Source organism: Ranitomeya imitator, chromosome 6 (assembly GCF_032444005.1).
Source record: "Ranitomeya imitator isolate aRanImi1 chromosome 6, aRanImi1.pri, whole genome shotgun sequence".
In the NCBI taxonomy this organism is placed as follows: domain Eukaryota; kingdom Metazoa; phylum Chordata; class Amphibia; order Anura; family Dendrobatidae; genus Ranitomeya; species Ranitomeya imitator.
Genome location: NC_091287.1, coordinates 489,750,656 through 489,773,149, shown reverse-complemented (window position 1 = coordinate 489,773,149; position 22,494 = coordinate 489,750,656). Strand labels below are relative to the sequence as shown.

The following is a 22,494-nucleotide window of genomic DNA, read 5'->3' as shown; positions in this document are numbered from 1 at the left end:
ATGTGCTGACTAGAGAAATATTTGCAGTAGTTATATTTTATGAAGGAAGATGAGATAAGGCGATAAACTTCTCTAGGGCTTCTCGAGTTCATCATACTGAATGTTTACTGCTGCACAATGTTTATGTAGTAAGGTGTCGAGCCCGGTCTGAGCTAGGAATGTGTAGCCAGTCATAGCTTTTATGTGAAAGGCCCTCCAAAAATATTAGAATTACGGTAAGTTGTACGTTCGTTGAATTTGGTGGGGTTGAATAACCATCTGATGTGTATGGAAGCCTTCCTACTCTCTCATACACATGATGGCAGGGCACTTAAGGGGGTTGTCAAGGCTTGAGTCCTTGTAGTACGTACAGTCATCATTCTTCGGCGCCGGGAGCTGGCAGTCATGTTACTGTCGCAAGTATGTGTTTTACATACTTCCAGTCACATTCCAACTAGTAGTTTCCTGTCAACTCAATTCACTTGTATTAAGCGAGGTCGCGCACGTCTAGTCGGTATGTGACCGCATGTATGCAATGCAAATTGCATACTTATGATCATGCTCATGGCACCAGCGTACGTTGGTCTCAGGGGTGTTGAATGATGAGATTCCTCGCTGTCCAAAGAACAGGGCTCCGAGTCCTGTCTTAAATCGAGCTGCGCAAGCTCGCCCTCATCTTTATTCATTGTCTACGAGACTTCTCATAGCCCCATTGTGGGGGTTCCAGAGCCACGTTCTTGGCACTACTTGTGGTCCAACCCTCGGCAATCAGCAAGTTATCTCCTATTGCATTGATTGGGAAAAGTTCTTTAATGACGAATGCAATAAATACCATCACCTAAACAATTCTACATAATGAGATTATTGGAATATCTCTAATCACAGTATATTTTTCTGAACTTATCGGAATATTTATAGCTGATCATAATCGATAGTGAATTGCAGTACCCTTTGGTTTTGATTGGGCCACACTATATAAAGAATTTGTTTTATACAATCACAGACTGTCCTGCTTCTAGGAACTCCATCAATCAGCTGTAGAATGTTTGGAAACGGAGGATAAAGTGTTTATTTCCACTGCGGCGCCACCACAGGAGAAAGCAAACATTACATGGTGAATATAGAGAACCATTGGCTGCCTGTGCAATGCGCACACATACATGGTTCTGCAGAGAGAAGCCAATCTTTGTATGCCACCGTGTTGTGCTAGGAAACAACGTTTCATTAAAGGGAACCTGTCACCCCCAAAATCGATGGTGAGGTAAGCTCACCGTCATCAGGGCCTTATCTACAGCATTCTGTAATGCTGTAGATAAGCCACCGATGTTACCTGAAAGAGGAGAAAAAGAGGTTAGATTATACTCACCCGGGGCGGTACTGCTCAGATGGGGGTCTCAGGTCCGGAACAGCGCTTCCCATCTTCATACGATGACGTCCTCTTCTGGTCTTCACGCCGCGGCTCCGGTGCCAGTGTGCAGTGTGCCAGAAAGGTCAGAGAGGCCCAGCGCCTGCACACTGCAGTACTTTGCGCTGCCCTCAACAGGGCAGACAAAGTACGCCTGCGCCGGAGCCGCGGCAGGAAGAAAAGAAGAGGACGTCATGGAATGAAGATAGGAGGTGCCGGAGCGGACCTGAGACACCTATCGGACCGGACCGCAGCGGGACCGCCCCTGGGTGAGTATAATATAACCTCTTTTTCTCCTCTTTCAGGTTACATCGGGGGCTTATCTACAGCATTGCAGAATGCATTACAGAATGCTGTAGATAAGCCCCTGATGACGGTGGGCTTACCTCACCATCGATTTTGGGGGTGACAGGTTCCCTTTAACGATAATGCCCTAATTAACTATTGTATAATAGTGCTCTAAACCTGACAGCTCTTAACAATAGAAGAAATAGTAGCGTGACGGGATGCGCAGCTGCGGCAGCTGTCGTCAGGAAAGTGTCTTTCAATCTGTAATCGTTCATACAACTATTGATTTTGATAATCTTCGCTGCTGCTGTATATTGATCCGGAGGAGAAGCTGGTGGCCCTTCCCATACTGGAGCTGTGTTCTCTAGACAACCTGCATAATTTACAGCCCCTCATAATACTGCAGGTAAAGAGTGATATGTGAGGAGTGCAGATAACAGCTGGTAAGGGATGAGATTGCTACTGAATAACTGGTAAATTTCATTTCAGATCATTAAGAGATTAGGACACAGCTCAGGGTACTAAAGGTCACTGCCAGATTGTTTCCTTCAAGGACAGGAGTTAAGTGTGAGAGTCTCTAGTAGTTGACTGCCAGGCCATTTAAAAAAACAAAAAACAAAACAAAAAAAACTTTGTAGTGTTTTTGTGCATTATCCAAATTTTCATAACTCTTTCATCCATGTTTGGAATAAACTTTGTTGTGTACATCTGTTTGCTTTGTGTACAGTCATTCTGCACATGAGCATAGTGTATTGTGATTTATACATCTCTATACTAGTCCATTCAGTAGGTTTTTTTTTTAAATCTTATTTTATTCCCTCAAGTATAATTATTTATGTTAATTAGCCACATGGATCCAGAGATATCTCTTTTTACTCAGTGCTTATTTTTATAAGGATGCATCTCACGTGATTTTTTGAGTATGTGTCTTTACCCCACTCTGTATTATTACTCTATGAGCAACTTGTAAAGATCATAAAAATTTGTAAAACACAAAAAAACATAACTATTCTGCTGAGCTTCAGAAATGTGTTTTCTATATTGATAGGGTCATAACATTGCATTCATCAGGTGGGGAGGGGTGCTTTTGTTTTTTTCCCCCCCTGAAACTCACTGTATTGCATTACTACAGACAGTAGGTGAGCTGTGTTTTATTACATAAGGACACAGCCAGTGTTTGTTTTTCCATTTTTATTTTTTCTTCTCCATTTTTCAATTCGCCATAATTTAAGGGCTCTATACACGTTTGCACATCATTTTAAAAAAAAATTCATTTGCTTACTAGAAAAAAAATGGTAAGCAACGTTCCATTATAGTCTTCATTAGAAGGTTTCTGCAAGTCCCCTTATGTAGCTGTGTGATATGTAAAAAACAATACAAAAGCTGTGTGATCTGTAAAAAAACATAACAAATGTTAAAGGGGTACATAATCTTCAGAAAGAGCTGATCTGCAATATCACAAACAACCTATTATCCACAATTGTGTTTATATATACGCAGTGGCTTGCAAAAGTATTCACCTCCTTTGCTTTTTGCCTATTTTGATACATTATAACCTGTTTATATATTTTTGTATTCCAATTTGTGTGTGATGCATCATTAATAAGTAGTCTAAGTTGGTGAAGTGAGAAAAATATAGGCATAAATTTAATTTTATGTGCTCAAATAACTAAAAATTGGCATGTGCATCAACTATCTTCATGAGCCACATGCTTAGTGACAGGACGTCCCCCTGTTTGCAATCTAAGTGTCACATGTCCGTCAGTATATACACTTTACCTTTTCTGAAAGGCCACAGAGGCTGCAACACCAGTAATCAAGAAGCACCACTAACCAAACACCATGAAGACCAAGGAGATCTCCCAACAATTCAGGGACAAAATTGTTGAGAAACACAAGACCGGGTTGGATTATTAAAAAAACAAAAATTAATCCCAATCTCTTATGATTCCCTGGAGCACCATCAAATCCATTATCATGAAATGGAAAAAAACATGGTATCAAAACAAAATTGGCAAGAGAGGGCCGCCCACCAAAACTCTCAACCCGGGCAAGAAGGGCATTGATCCGAGAGGCAGCACAGAGACCAAAGGTAACCCTAAAGGAGCTGCAGAGTTCCCAAGCAGAGACTGGAGTATCTGTCCATACAACCACAATAAGCTGTGCACTCCATCAAGGTGGCCTTTATGGAAGAGTGGCCAGAAAAAAGCCTTTCATTACACACAAAAATTCTAAGGCTCTTTATGAGTTTGCCAAAAGACATGTGGGAGACTCCCCAAATGTATGGAGGAAGGTGCTGTGGTCAGATGAGACCAAAATTGAACTTTTTGACCACCAAGGTAAATGCTGTCTGGCACCAAACCAATACAGCTCACCACCCCAAGAACACCATCCACATAGCGAAATGTGGTGGTAGCATAATGCGGTGGGGATGTATTTTGGCAGCAGGACAGAGAAGATGATTTGAGTCAAGGGAAAATTAAAAGTGCGAAATACAGCGACATTCTTGAGCAAAACCAGTTTGTTGATCAGTGATTTGAGACTGACACGGAGGTTCACCTACCAACAAGACAATGACCCAAAGAATTCTGCTAAAGCAACGCTCGAGTGGTTCAAGGGGAAACGTGTAGATGTTTTGGAGTGGCCGGGTCAAAGCCCAGAAATTAATACAATTGAGAATCTGGTCAGATATGAAGATTGCTGTTCACCATCTAACTTAAAGGTGCTGAGGCAGTATTGCCTTTAGGAATGGGTAAAAATCCCAGTGGCAAGATGAGGAAAGCGCATAGAGACTTATCCAAAGCGACTTGTAGCTGTAATTGCCTCATAAGGAGGCTCTACAAAGTACGACTTTAGGGAGGTGAATAGTTATGCACACTGAAGTTTTCAGTTATTTTGTCCTATTTGTTTGCTTCACAATAACAAAACCAAATGTTCACAGTTGTAGGCATGTTCTATGCGTGAACTGATGCAAACCCTCAAAAAAAAAATATCAACAAACAAAACTGTGCAATTCCAGGATGTGAGGTAGCAAAACACAAAAAATTCCTAGGGTGGGGAATACGTTCCCAAGACACTGTATATATGATTGTATGTAATATAATTATTTTTTTATCCTGCCTTTTTTTGTGATATTACAATTTTATTGACCTCTAAAGCACCAAATCTGATCCCACTTCTGACACCATGTTTCTAGAAGCCATGGAGGGTATTTGAACAATACATTTATTAAGACAGCTGTTACCTTAGTGAAGCCTGCAGATGTCAGTAAACCTGAGAACGTGTGTATAACTTCTAGCAAAGATGGAGGCTCTCCAGTGTTTGTCATTTGACTTGTTCTTGCAGTTGGTGGAGGCCAGAAGGCAACTACAAGGCTGGTAGCATGTCCTGGTCTTTAAATCAGGTTTCTGTGTTTATTGTATTTTATTAGTTTTTTTTTTTACAATGTTTTGTCTCCCCATATCATTTTATTGAAAACCTAATCTTGTAATTTTTTGGAACCTTTTTAGACTCCTAGGGATCGATTTGCTAATACTGGTATAGGGCAAAGCTTAGGGTGCTCTGAAATTGATTTCTGGTGAGGCGCAAATTCATTTAGTGACGATCGCCTCCATGCCCCAACCAGAAATTCTACTCTGGATTAGCATTTGTGGAATAAGAAACACCAGCACTTTTAATGAGTTTGATGGGTGGGCCTAGCTATGTCCCATCCTGCCCTGAATCTCATTTCCCCCACTGCACCATCCATCTTGATGGAGCCTGGCGAAAATGCCAAAAGTTGAAAAACTTTAGCACAATTCTAGTTTTGTGGCATAAAAACTTTAATGAATCTTATGTTTTCCCTTAGCTCATTATTATCACAGACAGGATTGCAATGACGGGTAACACCTGTGTACACAGCTGATAACACAGGATCCACCAATCACAATAGGCGATGTCACAGCTGACCCTACTCCCCCTCCCTTCACAAGGGCTTTTTGCGCTCATTAGGTGCTTTAATACAAAAAACAGGGTCGGAATCCGACCAATGTGCATTTCCTTTATCAGTAAGAAGTAATCCAATGCCCCAATGACCAGTCTGAAAATTACAAGGAAGGTTTCTATTTTTTTTTTTTTGTACAGACTGTGTTGTTTAAAAAAAAAATCCACATTTCTAAGTTTTCTAAAGTTACACCCCAAAACCTGATTTAATTAGTACGTAATTTTCTGACGATTCTTTGCTTTTAATCTAGCTGTCTGTGTCGTTTGCTTTACTTTGCATTTTAACCATGTATGTATATTTTTCTTTTTCAGGCTATATTCATGATTCCCACAAATCCTCCACCTACTTTTAGGAAACCTGAGTTGTGGTCAGATGAATTTACAGATTTTGTGAAGAAATGTCTTGTGAAAAACCCAGAGCAGAGAGCGACTGCTACCCAGCTCCTCCAGGTAGTGACACTTACAATACACTACATTAGTAATAGTATGGATATGTTCGCGCACCGCAAACAAAGAAGAAAGGAGGCATGCAGTGAGTATGAAAAAAATGATACGATACACACTCAGGAAAATATTGCTCAACATGGTATTTTATTTCTCAGTCGCAGAAATTTCCCAACGTTTCAGCCTATTTAGGGCCTTTAACTGATTTGTTTTCCATAGCAGATCCAGCTGAAATCGGAGAAAAAAAAGTTGTGTTTGGCTTCTAGATCCATTCTCACTGTTGATTACTGGACATGTGCAGACACAATTTTATTTGTCCGGCTAAAAAAAGAAATAAATGCAACTGGATCCTTTTTTTTTTTTCTTTCTAACATTTAAAGGGGTATTCACATCTCAAAGGTCCGATCACAGTATGTAGAAGGTGTAAAAATTAGTGATGAGCGAACGTGATTGGATAAGGCATTATCCGAACATACTCGTGTGCTAACCGAGCGACTTTGGCATGCTCGAATACTATGCTCGAGTCCGAGCATGCATGTCTCACGGCTGTTCAACAGCCTCAACAAATACAGGGATTACCTAACAGGCCTATCCACAAGGTAAACGGTGGCCTCACTTAATTGTCACCATAGACCATAAAGTGCAGGGACCGCTTCATGCCAACAGGGCATTTTTAGAGTTCGTTTTCCTAATCATTGGATGTCCACTACTAAAGTGGTAGTTCACTTCTTGGACAACCCCTTCTTAATCTGTATGTTTGCCCCCTGGTTAGATAATACTTATACTCGCCTTGCCCAAAAAAAAGAAAATAGAATTTCTCTATATTACCCATCCAGCCTCAAGAAAAAAATAAAAAATTAAGTGTGGTCAAAAGGTTATTTGTACCCAAAAAGGGCACCAGAGAAAACTAAAGCTGGTACCCCCCAAAATAAGCCCTCTTACAACTGTCAATGGAAAAACCAAAAAAATTAAGTTTAGGTCTCTAAATATGGCAGACCCTCCAGAATTTTTATTTTTTTTGTTTTGTTTGTGAGAGTAGTAAAACATTAAAAAGCTATATAAATGGGTATTATCATATTGACCTGTGGAATAAAGTTAATGTCATTTAAACGTATTAGTGAACTACCGGTATGTGTTTTTTTTTCTTTTTTCATTCCATTGTTAACGTCTTTGTTTGAGTGGGCAACTGTGGGACTTTTGCAATTTTGCACAATATAGTTCCATTGAAGTGATTGGGATTTATAGAAATCTCACTCCCACTGTGTTTTTTTTTTTTAAATTTGTAACACGTCAAGTCAATTTTTTTTACATGCAGATTTTCCCCAATGAATTGCATTAGATGCGGAAAATTTGCGGGTAAAATCCGCACATTACGGTATCAATAACGTTTTGTCAAAGTCAAAATACCAGGAAAGTGTCAAAAACAAAGCCGTTGCATTTAAAACATGGCCCCAGCGAAAGACAAAAAACGAAACATCAAACATTTTATATAAACGCATGTGAAAAACACAACGGAAAAAAAGAACACAAATAGCTTAAATACTAAGTGTAGAAGTGGTTCAGAAACCTGCAGCATCAAAAACTCAACAAATACTGATCATGGGAACAAAGCCTTATTTGTGCAGCATGTGAATTGCGGAAAATATAAAGGAATAACAAAAAAGTGGTGTTTTTTGGTGCTCTTTTTAATTTCTCTCTATAGTGTTAATAAAAGTTTGGTAATATGTTTTGTACCCCCAAATGCTGCCATTGACAAATACAACTCATCTAGGAAAACACAAGCCCTTATGCAACTACGTCAACGAAAAGATGCTGTGCCTCCTAGTAAGTGACACTGGGAAAAAAAAGGAAAGAAACATTGTCCTAAAGGTCTAAGATTGTCTTTGAAGAGTTAAATAGCTCCATTTTTCTCACCTTTATAAATTACGGTAATACAAACACATTTGCTATCCTCGTGTTCATAACAGTTCGATGTAGCTAATTATAAAATTATTTAGAGATTACTCTCTCCCTTTATCTATCGCTGAAAAGGAAAAAAATAAATTTAAACTCCAGGTTTTCAGTTCTTCAATCGATACCCTTTCTCCCAAAAAACTGACATGCAGAAACAAGCCCTCACATCACAGCTCTATTGATAGAAAAATAAGTTACAGGATGCAAAAAGTTTGAGCTTGCTATCTGATTTTATTTTTAACTACTAAAGCATAATTGTGATTCCACTGTAAAAACAAAACCCCCAATAAATGGGAGAATTGTTTTTTTTTCACAACACCTCTCTCCCCCACCATGCTTCATTTCTTTTTTCTCTCCTTTTTAAGTGATAAAATGAATTGTCATTCAACACTACAAATTGTTTTGCAAAAGAAATAATCAAAACCTATATGGCTCTATATAAGGGAAGGAGAAGAGGAATGTCAAAAAATAAAAATACAAATCGTTTGCTCATGAAGGAGTTAAAGACCTTTCACTGGATTTTTTATTTTAATTTGGGCATCCTCCTCCATTTGCCATTGCTCCGCTGGAGCAGTAATATTTTTCTTCTGTGCCCCTCCATTCCAAAGTTATTATCCCCCAAAAGCAAAGATGCAAATTTTCCCCTCGACCATCTTGGCGTAACATTATCTCTTCATAAAAAATGAAGGTAACTAATCTCTTGTTCTCCACCAGTCGGCAGAGTTTTTCTTTGTAGAAAAGCCTCAGCATAGCGTCCCTTTACCATACCTTGTATTAGTGTTAGTATGAACACGTTGCGTTACCGCCGCTCCATTTTGTTTGTATTATTTTACGACCTGTTTTCTACGCTGGCGTGTAATTCCGATGTTGGGTTCTCAGCGAAGTTTTAGTACATTTATGGAGTAATAAAGTCACTACTATCTACTATATGGTTATGGCTTGCTGAGAATATGCATTCCTGTTTACAGAATTGTGTAGTCGTGCAGTTTACTGGGGTAATTATTACAAACCCCATGTGCCTTTTTACGTGTGGTACAACACGCATCTAGTAAAAATAAAATAATATTAATCTTTGTTTTTATTTTAAAAATAATAGTTAAGTGTCTAACTGGGAAAGACCCCATTTAATCATCATCAGTAGGGTGGCTCCAACTTTTCTGTAGACTCTTCTTGTGAGGCATTAAAAAAAAAATATAGCATTAGACACACTTTTTATTAAATCTGAGATTCGTGTGAATGTGATACCCTCTTGTGATGGGGATGTGTGGTCCTCATTTTTGATGTGACCACAGATTTGTGCTTTGTAGTTTTTTATTCATTCATTTTTATATATTTAATTATTCCTTTCAAGTCACCAGTCTATTTTTTGAATGCCCATTATATTTATGGAATTGGCAATATTAATAAAATGTAATTTTCTATGCCCTTTATGCCCATACAGACTGCTTAGGAGGGTTGAGTCTACTGACAGATTCCCTTTAAAATTGTCTAAGCCGTAATGTTATATACAGGTCCTTCTCAAAAAATTAGCATATAGTGTTAAATTTCATTATTTACCATAATGTAATGATTACAATTAAACTTTCATATATTATAGATTCATTATCCACCAACTGAAATTTGTCAGGTCTTTTATTGTTTTAATACTGATGATTTTGGCATACAACTCCTGATAACCCAAAAAACCTGTCTCAATAAATTAGCATATCAAGAAAAGGTTCTCTAAACGACCTATTACCCTAATCTTCTGAATCAACTAATTAACTCTAAACACATGCAAAAGATACCTGAGGCTTTTATAAACTCCCTGCCTGGTTCATTACTCAAAACCCCCATCATGGGTAAGACTAGCGACCTGACAGATGTCAAGAAGGCCATCATTGACACCCTCAAGCAAGAGGGTAAGACCCAGAAAGAAATTTCTCAACAAATAGGCTGTTCCCAGAGTGCTGTATCAAGGCACCTCAATGGTAAGTCTGTTGGAAGGAAACAATGTGGCAGAAAACGCTGTACAACGAGAAGAGGAGACCGGACCCTGAGGAAGATTGTGGAGAAGGACCGATTCCAGACCTTGGGGAACCTGAGGAAGCAGTGGACTGAGTCTGGTGTGGAAACATCCAGAGCCACCGTGCACAGGCGTGTGCAGGAAATGGGCTACAGGTGCCGCATTCCCCAGGTAAAGCCACTTTTGAACCATAAACAGCGGCAGAGGCGCCTGACCTGGGCTACAGAGAAGCAGCACTGGACTGTTGCTAAGTGGTCCCAAGTACTTTTTTCTGATGAAAGCAAATTTTGCATGTCATTCGGAAATCAAGGTGCCAGAGTCTGGAGGAAGACTGGGGAGAAGGAAATGCCAAAATGCCTGAAGTCCAGTGTCAAGTACCCACAGTCAGTGATGGTGTGGGGTGCCATGTCAGCTGCTGGTGTTGGTCCACTGTGTTTCATCAAGGGCAGGGTCAATGCAGCTAGCTATCAGGAGATTTTGGAGCACTTCATGCTTCCATCGGCTGAAATGCTTTATGGAGATGAAGATTTCATTTTTCAGCACGACCTGGCACCTGCTCACAGTGCCAAAACCACTGGTAAATGGTTTACTGACCATGGTATTACTGTGCTCAATTGGCCTGCCAACTCTCCTGACCTGAACCCCATAGAGAATCTGTGGGATATTGTGAAGAGAAAGTTGAGAGACGCAAGACCCAACACTCTGGATGAGCTTAAGGCCGCTATTGAAGCATCCTGGGCCTCCATAACATCTCAGCAGTGTCACAGGCTGATTGCCTCCATGCCACGCCGCATTGAAGCAGTCATTTCTGCCAAAGGATTCCCGACCAAGTATTGAGTGCATAACTGAACATTATTATTTGATGTTTTTTTTGTTTGTTATTAAAAACACTTTTATTTGATTGGATGGGTGAATTATGCTAATTTATTGAGACAGGTTTTTTGGGTTATCAGGAGTTGTATGCCAAAATCATCAGTATTAAAACAATAAAAGACCTGACAAATTTCAGTTGGTGGATAATGAATCTATAATATATGAAAGTTTAATTGTAATCATTACATTATGGTAAATAATGAAATTTAACACTATATGCTAATTTTTTGAGAAGGACCTGTGTGTATATATATATATATATATATATATATATATATATATATATATATATATATATATATATATATATATATATATATATATATATATATACTAGATGGCAGCCCGATTCTAAAGAATCGGGAGTCTAGAATCCATATATACTTTATTTATTCAAATGTAAGAATAATACAATTAATAAATAATAGTAAGAAAGAACAAAAAATGGCTGCACTCACCAGCTCTTGACAATTCTTGTTATTTAAGGTACAGTTACACAGGATCCATGAACATGCTTATGAGGGGAGGGATGAAAGACATCAGACGACAACTTTCTGCATCATTACCATACTTTATATCAGACCTGATCTTACGTGCGCCATCAGCAGCTTTGGGCTCTGTGTCATTAGTATACTTAACAGTATCCAGGCGCTTGCATCTATCCTCTGTACTCTTGTTAACACGCTGTTTGCGCTTACGTCCGGCATCGGCGGCTTTTCGCTCTGCATCATTACCATACTTTATATCAGACCTGATCTTACGTGCGCCATCATAAGCTTTGGACTCTGTGTCATTAGTATACTTAACAGTGTCCATGCGCTTGCATCTATCCTCTGTACTCTTGTTAGCACGCTGTTTGCGCTTACGTGCGGCATCGGCGTCTTTTTGCTCTGCATTATTAGTATACTTTCTATCAGACCTAATCTTACGTGCGCCATCAGCAGCTTTGGGCTCTGTGTCATTAGTATCCTTACTATTAGAGCTCATGTTGGCTAAGCTAAACAGCTTTAAGCGTGGTGGTGGCAAACAACAGGTTAATAAGAGGCAGTGTCAGGTAGTAGGAAAATAGCCAGTTAATAATAGGCAATAGTTCTTTGCAGGAATGCAGATATTAATAAATAGGCAGTTTATATTGCAGAGAAATTGCTGGGCAATAATGGACAATGTCCTTATGTGGCAAATAATAGAGCAATATACCCAATGTGGCAAAGAAGAGGTTAATAAACGGCAGTCTCTCAGTATAACAGTCAGTGAATAATAGGCAGTATATGGAGAAAACACCAAACAAAAGTTCAAAATTGGTGTGAAAATGTCACTGAACCACTTCACAACTAAATATATATAGTTTTGGTAAATGGTATTATCATTTTTTTGACGAAATTCGGCAGGAGCTTGAAGAGCAACGTCACTGGGCCCGCCTCCACGCAGTAGAAACTTGCTGTGAGGTGAAAATTCAAAAATCACACCAAAATGGCGGGCGGAGTGTGTCACAGTACGGCACGTTTCTGATTGGTCGCTCGCAGCAGGCGGCAACCAATCAGACACTGGACACTGTTGACGTCACTTATCTCCGGACATTAGCTCCGGACATTAGCTCCGGACAAAGCCACGGAAGTTGGCACAAATTGCAGGAAGTAGTATTCTAGGCAATTATATATTAGATATATATGCACTCACATGATGAAAGAATAAATAGAATTGTACTTTAGACTACAAAGGAAATGATGTCCGGCACATCCATCTAGGTAACATAACTCTTGATCTTTATTGATCCATTAAAAACAGATACGTGAGGGAAGATTAAAAAATAGTGATAAGCGGACCTGCTCAGATAAGGTGTTCCCCAAGCATGCTCGTGTGCTATCCGAGTGTCTTTGGCATGCTCGAAAAATATGTACAAGTCCCCGCGGCTGGATATCTCACGGCTGTTCAACAGCTGCAACACATGCAGGGATTGTCTAACAAACAGGCATTCACTGCATGTGTTGTGGCTGTTGAACAGCTGCGAGACATGCAGCCACGGGGACTCGAACATATTTTATGAGCACGCCGAAGTCACTCAGATAGCACACGAGCATGCTCAGGGAACACCTTATCCGAGCGCTCATCGCTGTTAAAATACTGACATGTTTTCATGATGCCTTGAACGCACTTCCGTTTATACTCGTGTATAAGCCGAGGCACCTAATTTTGCCTAAAGAAAATGGGAAAACTTATTGACTCGAGTATAAGCCGGGTATTCATTGTCCCCTAATCTGGTATGCACAGCCTCTTCATCCCTAATCTGGTATGCACAGCCTCTTCATCCCTAATCTGGTATGCATGGCTCCTCATCCCTAATCTGGTATGCATGACTCTTTATCCCTAATCTGGTATGCGTGGCTCCTCATCTCTAATCTGTTATGCATGGCCCTCTCATCCTTATCTTTGTCTGCATGGCTCCTCATCCCCATCCTTGTCTTCATGGCTCCTTATCCCTATCTTTGTCTGCATGGCTCCTTATCCCCATCCTTGTCTACATGGCTCCTTATCCCCATCCTTGTCTACATGGCTATTCGTCCCTATCCTTGTATGCATGGCTCCTCATCCCTGTCCTTGTATGTATGGTTCCTCATTCCTATCCTTGTCTGCATGGCTCCTCTTCCCCATCCTTGTCTGCATGGCTCCTCATCCCCATCCTTGTCTACATGGCTATTCGTGCCTATCCTTGTATGCATTGCTCCTCATCCCTGTCCTGGTATGTATGGTTCCTCATTCCTATCCTTGTCTGCATGGCTCCTCTTCCCCATCCTTGTCTGCATGGCTCCTCATCCCCATCCTTGTGAACATGGCTATTCGTGCCTATCCTTGTATGCATTGCTCCTCATCCCTGTCCTAGTATGTATGGTTCCTCATCCCTATCCTTGTCTGCATGGCTCCTTATCCCCATCCCTGTCTGCATGGCACCTCATCCCTATCCTGGTATGCATAGCTCCTCATCCCTATCCTTGTAAGCATGGTTCCTCATCCCTATCCTTTTAACCCCTTAGCGACCGCCGATACGCCTTTTAACGGCGGCCGCTAAGGGTACTTAAACCACAGCGCCGTTAATTAACGGCGCTGTGGAAAAAGTCCATAGCGCCCCCCAGAGGCCGATTTTCTCCGGGGTCTCGGCTGCCGAGGGTAGCCGAGACCCCAGAGAACATGATTCGGGCTTTTTTTTTAACCCACCCCGCATTTGCGATCGCCGGTAATTAACCGTTTACCGGCGATCGCAAAGAAAAAAAAAATAAAAAAAGCGATCTCTTTTTAATTTCTCTGTCCTCCGATGTGATCGCACATCGGAGGACAGAGAAAAGGGGTCCCAGGTGGCCCCCCAATACTCACCTAGCTCCCCCGATGCTCCTCGTGTCTCCCGGTGGGCGCCGCCATCTTCAAAATGGCGGGCGCATGCGCAGTGCGCCCGCCGGCCGGCATCGGGAGAATCTTTGGGGTCTCGGCTGCCGGGGGTAGCCGAGACCCCAAAGAGCACGATCAAGGTCGGTATTACCGACCCCTGTTTTGCGATCGCCGGTAATTAACTGTTTACCGGCGACCGCAAAAAAAAAAAAAAAAAAGTAAAGTGTAATTCTCTGTCCTCTGATGTGATCGCACATCAGAGGACAGAGAAATAGGGGGATTCGGGGACCCTAGCATACTCACCTAGGTCCCTGGATCCTCTTGCTGCTCCTCCTGGCCGCCGGCAGCAGAACATGGCGGACGCATGTCCAGTGCGCCCGCCATCTGTCTCCATCTGCCGGCCGGCAGGAGAACAGCAGTTGGGGCTAAAATTAGGGTTAGGGTTAGGGGTAGGGGTAGGGTTAGGGGTAGGGTTAGGGGTAGGGTTAGGTTAGGGGTAGGGTTAGGGGTAGGGTTATGTTAGGGTTAGGGGTAGGGTTAGGTTAGGGGTAGGGCTAAGGTTAGGGCTAGGGTTGGGGCTAAATTTAGGGTTGGGGCTAAATTTAGGGTTAGGGTTGGGGCTAAATTTAGGGTTAGGGTTGGGGCTAAACTTAGGGTTAGGCTTCTTTCACACTTACGTCGGTACGGGGCCGTCGCAATGCGTTGGCCCGACATACCGACGCACGTTGTGAAAATTGTGCACAACGTGGGCAGCAGCTGTAGTTTTTCAACACATCCGCTGCCCAATCTATGTCCTGGGGAGGAGGGGGCGGAGTTACGGCCACGCATGCGCGGTCAGAAATGGCGGATGCGACGTACAAAAAACGTTTCATTGAACGTTTTTTTGTGCCGACGCTCCGCCAAAACACAACTGATCCAGTGCACGACGGACGCGACGTGTGGCCATCCGTCACGATCCGTCGGCAATACAAGTCTATGGGCAAAAAACGCATCCTGCGGGCACATTTGCAGGATCCGTTTCTTGGCCAAAACGACGGATTGCGACGGAATGCCAAACGACGCAAGTGTGAAAGTAGCCCTAGGGCTAGGGTTAGGGTTGGGGCTAAAGTTAGGGCTAGGGTTGGGGCTAAAGTTAGGGTTAGAGCTGGGATTAGGGTTAGGGTTTGGATTAGGGTTGGTATTAGGGTTAGGGTTGGCATTAGGGTTACGCTTGGGATTAGGGTTAGGTTTGGGATTAGGGTTAAGGTTAAGGTTGTGATTAGGGGTGTATTGGGATTAGGGTTAGGTTTGAGGTTAGGGTTGAGATTAGGATTAGGGGTGTGTTGGATTTAGGGTTTTGATTAGGGTTATGGTTAGGGTTGACATTAGGGTTGTTTTGGGGTAAGGGTTGTGATTATGGTTAGGGTTAGTGATTAGGATTATGGATGAGGTTGGGATTAGGGTTAGGGGTGTGTTGGGGTTAGGGTTGGAGCTAGAATTGGGGGGTTTCCACTGTTTAGGTACATCAGTGGGTCTCCAAACACGACAGCCAATTTTGCGCTCAAAAAGTCAAATGGTGCTCCCTCCCTTCTGAGCTCTGCCGTGCGCCCAAACAGTGGGTTACCCCCAAATATGGGGCATCAGCGTACTCGGGATAAATTGGACAACAACTTCTGGGGTCCAATTTCTCTTGTTACCCTTGTGAAAATAAAAACTTGGGGGCTACAAAATCTTTTTTGTGAAAAAAAAAATATTTTTTATTTTCACGACTCTGCATTCTAAACTTCTGTGAAGCACTTGGGCATTCAAAGTTCTCACCACACATCTAGATAAGTTCCTTGGGGGGTCTAGTTTCCAAAATGGGGTCACTTGTGGGGGGTTACTACAGTTTAGGTACATCAGGGGCTCTGCAATCGCAACATAATGCCCACAGACCATTCTATCAAAGTCTGCATTCCAAAAAGGCGCTCCTTCCCTTCTGAGCTCTGCCGTGCGCCCAAACAGTGGTTTACCCCCACATATGGCGCATCAGCGTACTCGGGATAAATTGGAGAACAACTATTGCAGTCCAATTTCTCCTGTTACCCTTGTGAAAATAAAAACTTGGGGGCTACAATATCTTTTTTGTGGAAAAAAAAATATTTTTTATTTTTACGACTTTGCATTCTAAACTTCTGTGAAGCACTTGGGCATTCAAAGTTCTCACCACACATCTAGATAAGTTCCTTAAGGGGTCTAGTTTCCAAAATGGTGTCACTTGTGGGGGGTTTCCACTGTTTAGGCACATCAGGGGCTCTCCAAACGCGACATGGCGTCCAATCTCAATTCCAGCCAATTCTACATTGAAAAAGTAAAACGGCACTCCTTCTCTTCCAAGCTCTGCGGTGCGCCCTAACAGTTGTTTACCCCCACATATTGGGTATCAGCGTACTCAGGAGAAATTGCACAACAACTTTTGTGGTCTAATTTCTCCTGTTACCCTTGTGAAAATAAGAATTTGTGGGCGAAAAGATCATTTTTGTGTAAACAAAAGCGATTTTTTATTTTCACGGCTCTACGTTATAAACTTCTGTGAAGCACTTGGGGGTTCAAAGTGCTCACCACACATCTAGATAAGTTCCTTAAGGGGTCTAGTTTCCAAAATGGTGTCACTTGTGGGGAGTTTCCACTGTTTAGGTACATCAGGGGCTCTCTAAATGTGACATGGTGTCCGATCTCAATTCCAGCCAATTCTGCATTGAAAAAGTCAAACGGCGCTCCTTCACTTCTAAGTTCTGCGGTGCGCCTTAACAGTGGTTTACCCCCACATATGGGGTATTGGCGTATTCAGGAGAAATTGCATAACAAAATTTATGGTTACATTTCTGTTTTTACACTTGTGAAAATAAAAAAAATGGTTCTGAATTAAGATGTTTGCAAAAAAAAGTTAAATGTTCATTTTTTCCTTCCACATTTTCAGTTCCTGTGAAGCACGTAAAGGGTTAATAAACTTCTTGAATGTGGTTTTGAGAACCTTGAGGGGTGTAGTTTTTAGAATGGTGTCACACTTCATTATTTTCTATCATATAGACCCCTCAAAATGACTTCAAATGTGATGTGGTCCCTAAAAAAAAATGGTGTTGTAAAAATGAGAAATTGCTGGTCAACTTTTAACCCTTATAACTCCCTAACAAAAAAAAATTTTGTTTCCAAAATTGTGCTGATGTAAAGTAGACATGTGGGAAATGTTATTTATTAACTATTTTTCATGACATATCTCTCTGATTTAAGGGCATAAAAATACAAAGTTTGAAAATTGCAAAATTTAAAAAATTTTCGCCATATTTCCGTTTTTTTCATAAATAATCGCAAGTAATATCGAAGAAATGTTACCACTAACATGAAGTACAATATGTCACGAAAAAACAATCTCAGAATCAGCGGGATCCGTTGAAGCGTTCCAGAGTTATAACCTCATAAAGTGACAGTGGTCAGAATTGCAAAAATTGGCCTGGTCATTAAGTACCAAATTGGCTCTGTCACTAAGGGGTTAAGCATGGCCCCCATGAGAAAAGCATAAAAAACAAAACATCCTACTTACCTTCCCTGTGCGCCCTCACTGCATCTTGTTCCGGTGCCCTCAGCTCCAGTGGCCAGGTGATCACGTGTCCCCACTCATTAAGGTAAAGAATATTTACTCCACTCCACGCCTATGGAAGTGGAGAGAGATGAATATTCATAACTCTTAATTAGCGCTCACCCGTGAAAGCCCTGCTGCTGCTGGAAGCCCGCGCTGAGTCTGTGCGCGCTATAAGAGAAATGAATATTCACTGTCAGTGCAGTGAATGTTCATTTCTCTTTAGCAGCGGGCACAGGTTTTAGCCGTAGCCACCGCCTCCTGTGACCCGCTGCTCCGCCACTTCCCCACTGTCGTCTGGGACAATGACTCGAGTATAAGCAGAGGGAGGCATTTTCAGCACAAAAAAAAGTGCTGAAAAAGTCAGCTTATACTACAGTATGTACGGTAATTATATCATATCAAGTGAATCTTCGAAGTCTCGTTTTAAACCTAATGGAACCAATCAGCATCATCTGAAGGTGTGACGTAGATCAACCAATAAGGGAAACAACAGTTCTTATAAGAGGATGGATGTGCTGGAACTCTCTACCCTCGTTTGTATTGTTCACCCTCGGGTACAGGCATTCACCAACTGCAGTTCTTCCCAGCTTTATAGATATCACCAGGTGCCGTGAGCTTAAAAATGTTCCCTTTGTACTTGAGTCTATTGATGCATATATTTTTATTTGTTTATTCCTCTGAATGCAAATATAACGTTACGATGTAGTATTTTAAAGTGAATTGACAGTAGGACCAACCCTCCTGAGCCGTCTGTAGGAACATGTAGGTCATAGAAACTTGAATAGAATGATAACTTGATATTTTCTTAATATGTTAATGAGCTGTTAAGACCTATGGGCTGGACATAGATCTCCCTGAGAATCTGCCTCCAGAGCTTACTATAAATGAAAGGAGGTGTTAGAGTGCGAGACATGTGGATCAGGTCAGCAGACTGTCAGTCATTACATGTCTGAAACTAGCAACACTGCCTTTAATTTACAATACTCTCTGGAGGCAGATTCCCAGGGAGATCTATGTATGGCCCATAGATCTTAACAGCTCATATACATATTAATAAATAAATATGGATTTTTTGGGGGGAATTAAACATCAGATTGCAGGTATCAAGGTATCATTTTAGTCAACTTTCTAGGACCTACATGCCCACATGTTATGGCTTAGGATGATTGGTCCTACTGACGCATGCCTTTTAATTTTATATTACACTTTATAGACCATGTTATATTGTATCCAACATATAATACTATACTTCCCTACAGCTGACAGTACACTTTGTTTTGGCAATTGTAGAAATAGCAACACACAACATCTTCCTCTGGCACAGCCATATTGATGGGGTTATCTGTGATATAGCATAGTGCAGTCTGATGGTTTTCTATGTGTCTGATGTTGTGTTGCTGATAGCTTTATATATCTACCGTAGCACTGGAGACCATACTCTTCCATTCTTCCTAATGGAGGAGAGCTAATTTTCATTCCTTTTTCTGGGGAATTTTGTCTTTTAAACGGAATCTGTCTTGTAAAATAACTTATTAACCTGCAGATATGTTATTAATTTGCAGGTTAATAGTGTTATGGCACAGACATCCCCACTGTCGGGAAGAATTTTTTAAAAAGAAAAACTACGGGATCGGCACTTTAATTCCTATACACAGGAGCGCTCACTTTGAGAGAGTCGCTGCCAGACATCTCTGGATGCGGCTTATCTCTGGGAGAACAAAGGGGTCGTCAGTACAAAATCTGATATGTCGCTTAACTCCCCCCAACATAATCTGTCCGAGGCCCCCATATACATAAGACTGTTGGCCAAACTCGTGGTTTCACCTGATGTTGTGTATGGGGCGCTTTAGGGAGGAGAAACTTATAGGTGATAATGGAGAAACCATATTCTTCCTCTTAGAGGAGAGCTAATCTGCACGCCCTTTTCACAGGTACCATTATATACTTAATGGATTTATGTAAGGAGAAAAAGTACTCCCATAAGATGAATTCATTTTTTTTAAATCAGATATTTTTTATTAAACCATAAATATTGCACATAAACAATAAAAGGGATACTTTGTTATCAACAATATACCAGTGTACAATACTTTTTTTTTATTTTAAGAAAACATATTTAGTCCCAAACCAAACTCCCACCCCCTTCCCCCCCCTCTAGAGACCTGTCAAGAGTCGACCCCTCCTACTTTGTCATATATAAAAGTACAAGAAAAGGAAGAGGACTTGTCAATAATCCTCCCAATGGGGCAAAAAGTCTTTTAGATCACATTGATTCAAGCCACGGGTTCCACAACCTGTCAAAAAGGTCCGTCTTGTTCCTCCTAACGTAGATACTCCTCTCCAAAGCAATAATATGGTACACTTGCTTCATAGAGTAGATGAATTCATTTTTAACTGTGATATTCTCTACATTTTAGTGATGAGCGAGAAGAACTTTTTCAACACCATCACTCTTGCATAAAAAAAGTCCAAAAAACCAGTAGCGCATTTTAGGCTGTCCACTAAAGTTTAACCAGATCAGTTTCCAAAGTTCACGAGAAGCTCAGAAACCTTTGTAATTCCCTTTGCACATTGAAGCCCGGGAAAGCTGTTCTTTCATGATGCTGTAAATTACCGCATATCACAACCCTCATCTTTGTGGAGATAACACTTCTTATTTTGGTATTGAATAACTTTTATGAGCTAGTTACTCAGATATCTGATTTAGGATGGAAGCATTCCAAATGAAATAAATATCAGCTCTGTAAGTGCTGGCATTCACTGATTGCCCAAATGATTAACAGATCCTGGAGCTTGGCCCCGCCAGTGACTTCTTCTAGGTCAGTGACATAAAGTGCGTGGAATGCACTGCTCTCCATGGCGAAGGGCAACATCTAAGATTATTGCAAGCCTTGTGTTTGCCATGTGGAAATTCCCAGTGGAAAGAGCGGATCAATGGACAGCACACGTAAAGGCGGGCTGAGGTGTGGAGGATTTAACTCCTTTGTTCCCCTAAGAGTTCCAGGCCATAACCTTTGTTAATTACAGGAATATTTGAGTATGACCAAGTATTGCACACACTGCAGGAGTCAATTTTTTTTTTTACTTCTCATTTTTTTTGCTTAAATATAGAATTAAAATACGATATATTAAAAGACTGGTTTTAGTGTTTTTTTTTTACATCTTTAATATATTTTCTTTTAAAAAGAACTAGATTCATGAGCTAAAAAGGTCACAGAGAGAGAAAATGTCTATTGTAAAAAATTATGGATGCGCACATATTTTAGACCCCATGCTATTATACATGGACCATAAGTTCATCCTCCTTTGAATCATAATAGGTGGCCATTAACTATTTTGAAGACCAGAGTAGTTATGTCTTCATACGTCGCACAAGTCCCTAGAACCTAGACTGTGACCTTGCCTATAATCTCTCAGGCCCAATGCCTCCTCTGAATGGCCTTCCCTTTAAACTCCTCCCCAGTGTCTATACTAGACTCATACACCTAATATTAACATCGGCCGAACCCACTGATCTTGGCCGTACCTGTTAACCGTTAGTATCTGTGTGTCCCAATTCTCCCCGATAGTAGATCTCTTTGAAATGAAGGGTTTGCAGTGTTGGATTTCAGCGTGCTAGATCCTTTGGGTCAGTTTGGACGGACCGACAAGCGGCACAATACAACCGTCCATCGGTGAACGACTACTGATCTGCAGTCGTTTGAATGCCTGTTTACACCGTCAGACCAAAGCAAAAGATGTGCACGGAGTGATCTATGCTTGATTGCTCTGTGCGCATAGGCTGAAATAGTTTCTGGAGTGCTAGTCCTGTTTACACAGGGTAATGCTGGGACAGATGATCTTTCAGGTTGCATAAAAGATCATTTCACTCTATACGAGCGTTTTGTAAACTGGCTGACGATTATCGGGCCCAGCCTCCTGTTTACACAGAAAGATGATTGTGATTCATAATTGTTTGCATCAGTTTTTGTATTAAATGTATACTTTTAAATATTACTGGCACTTTTTTTCAATGTTAACATCTGGATAAAAAAATATAAATGAGAAATATTGCATTTTTTTTTTACACTGGCCATTTGGGATATTTTAGTCTCTAACTTCCTGCTCTTTTAGGAGATCCACTTGTACATTAGCAGCAATAGACTTAGACTCTTATGTTTCGTACTGAAGCACCTAATGAGGGTGCGCAAAGGTCATTGTGAAGAGAGGTGGGAGGTAAGGGCAGCTGGTGTTATCAGCTGTGTACAGAGATGTCACCGATCATTGTAATCCTGCCTGTGATAAGGAGCCTGCTGAAAACTCTGCCTGAAAATACAGAAACTATAAGTCTAAAGTAGCCTCAGTGGCCGGTGTGAAAATTGCAAGTTTATTATTTATTTATTTTTTTTTTTTAGCACAGATCATATTACATCATTCATTAATTCATTGCCATAAATGTTTTATAAATCCATGTTCTAATGTTTCTCCTTATGAACAGTGACACGCCAGTGGATGGAGACTTATAGGCCATGTAATGCTCCTCTGGGAAATTAAAGAGGCAATTTGAATATTTAATTTCCTGGAGTCACATTTCATATGTCTTCTTACACA

At 41.0% G+C, this 22,494-nt stretch overlaps 1 protein-coding gene across 3 annotated transcripts in view; it reads left to right on the top strand.

The window, feature by feature from the left end:
• STK3 (serine/threonine kinase 3) overlaps positions 1–22,494 on the top strand; it is a 339,998-nt gene that overhangs the window by 119,120 nt on the left and 198,384 nt on the right. For all 3 annotated transcript variants that reach the window (XR_011314121.1, XM_069731642.1, XM_069731641.1), the window contains exon 7: positions 5,966–6,103. Coding sequence is in view for 2 of the 3 variants with exons in the window: in XM_069731642.1 (XP_069587743.1) it covers positions 5,966–6,103 (138 nt within the window). In the remaining variant the exon portion in view is untranslated. The remainder of the gene's footprint in view (positions 1–5,965; positions 6,104–22,494) is intronic.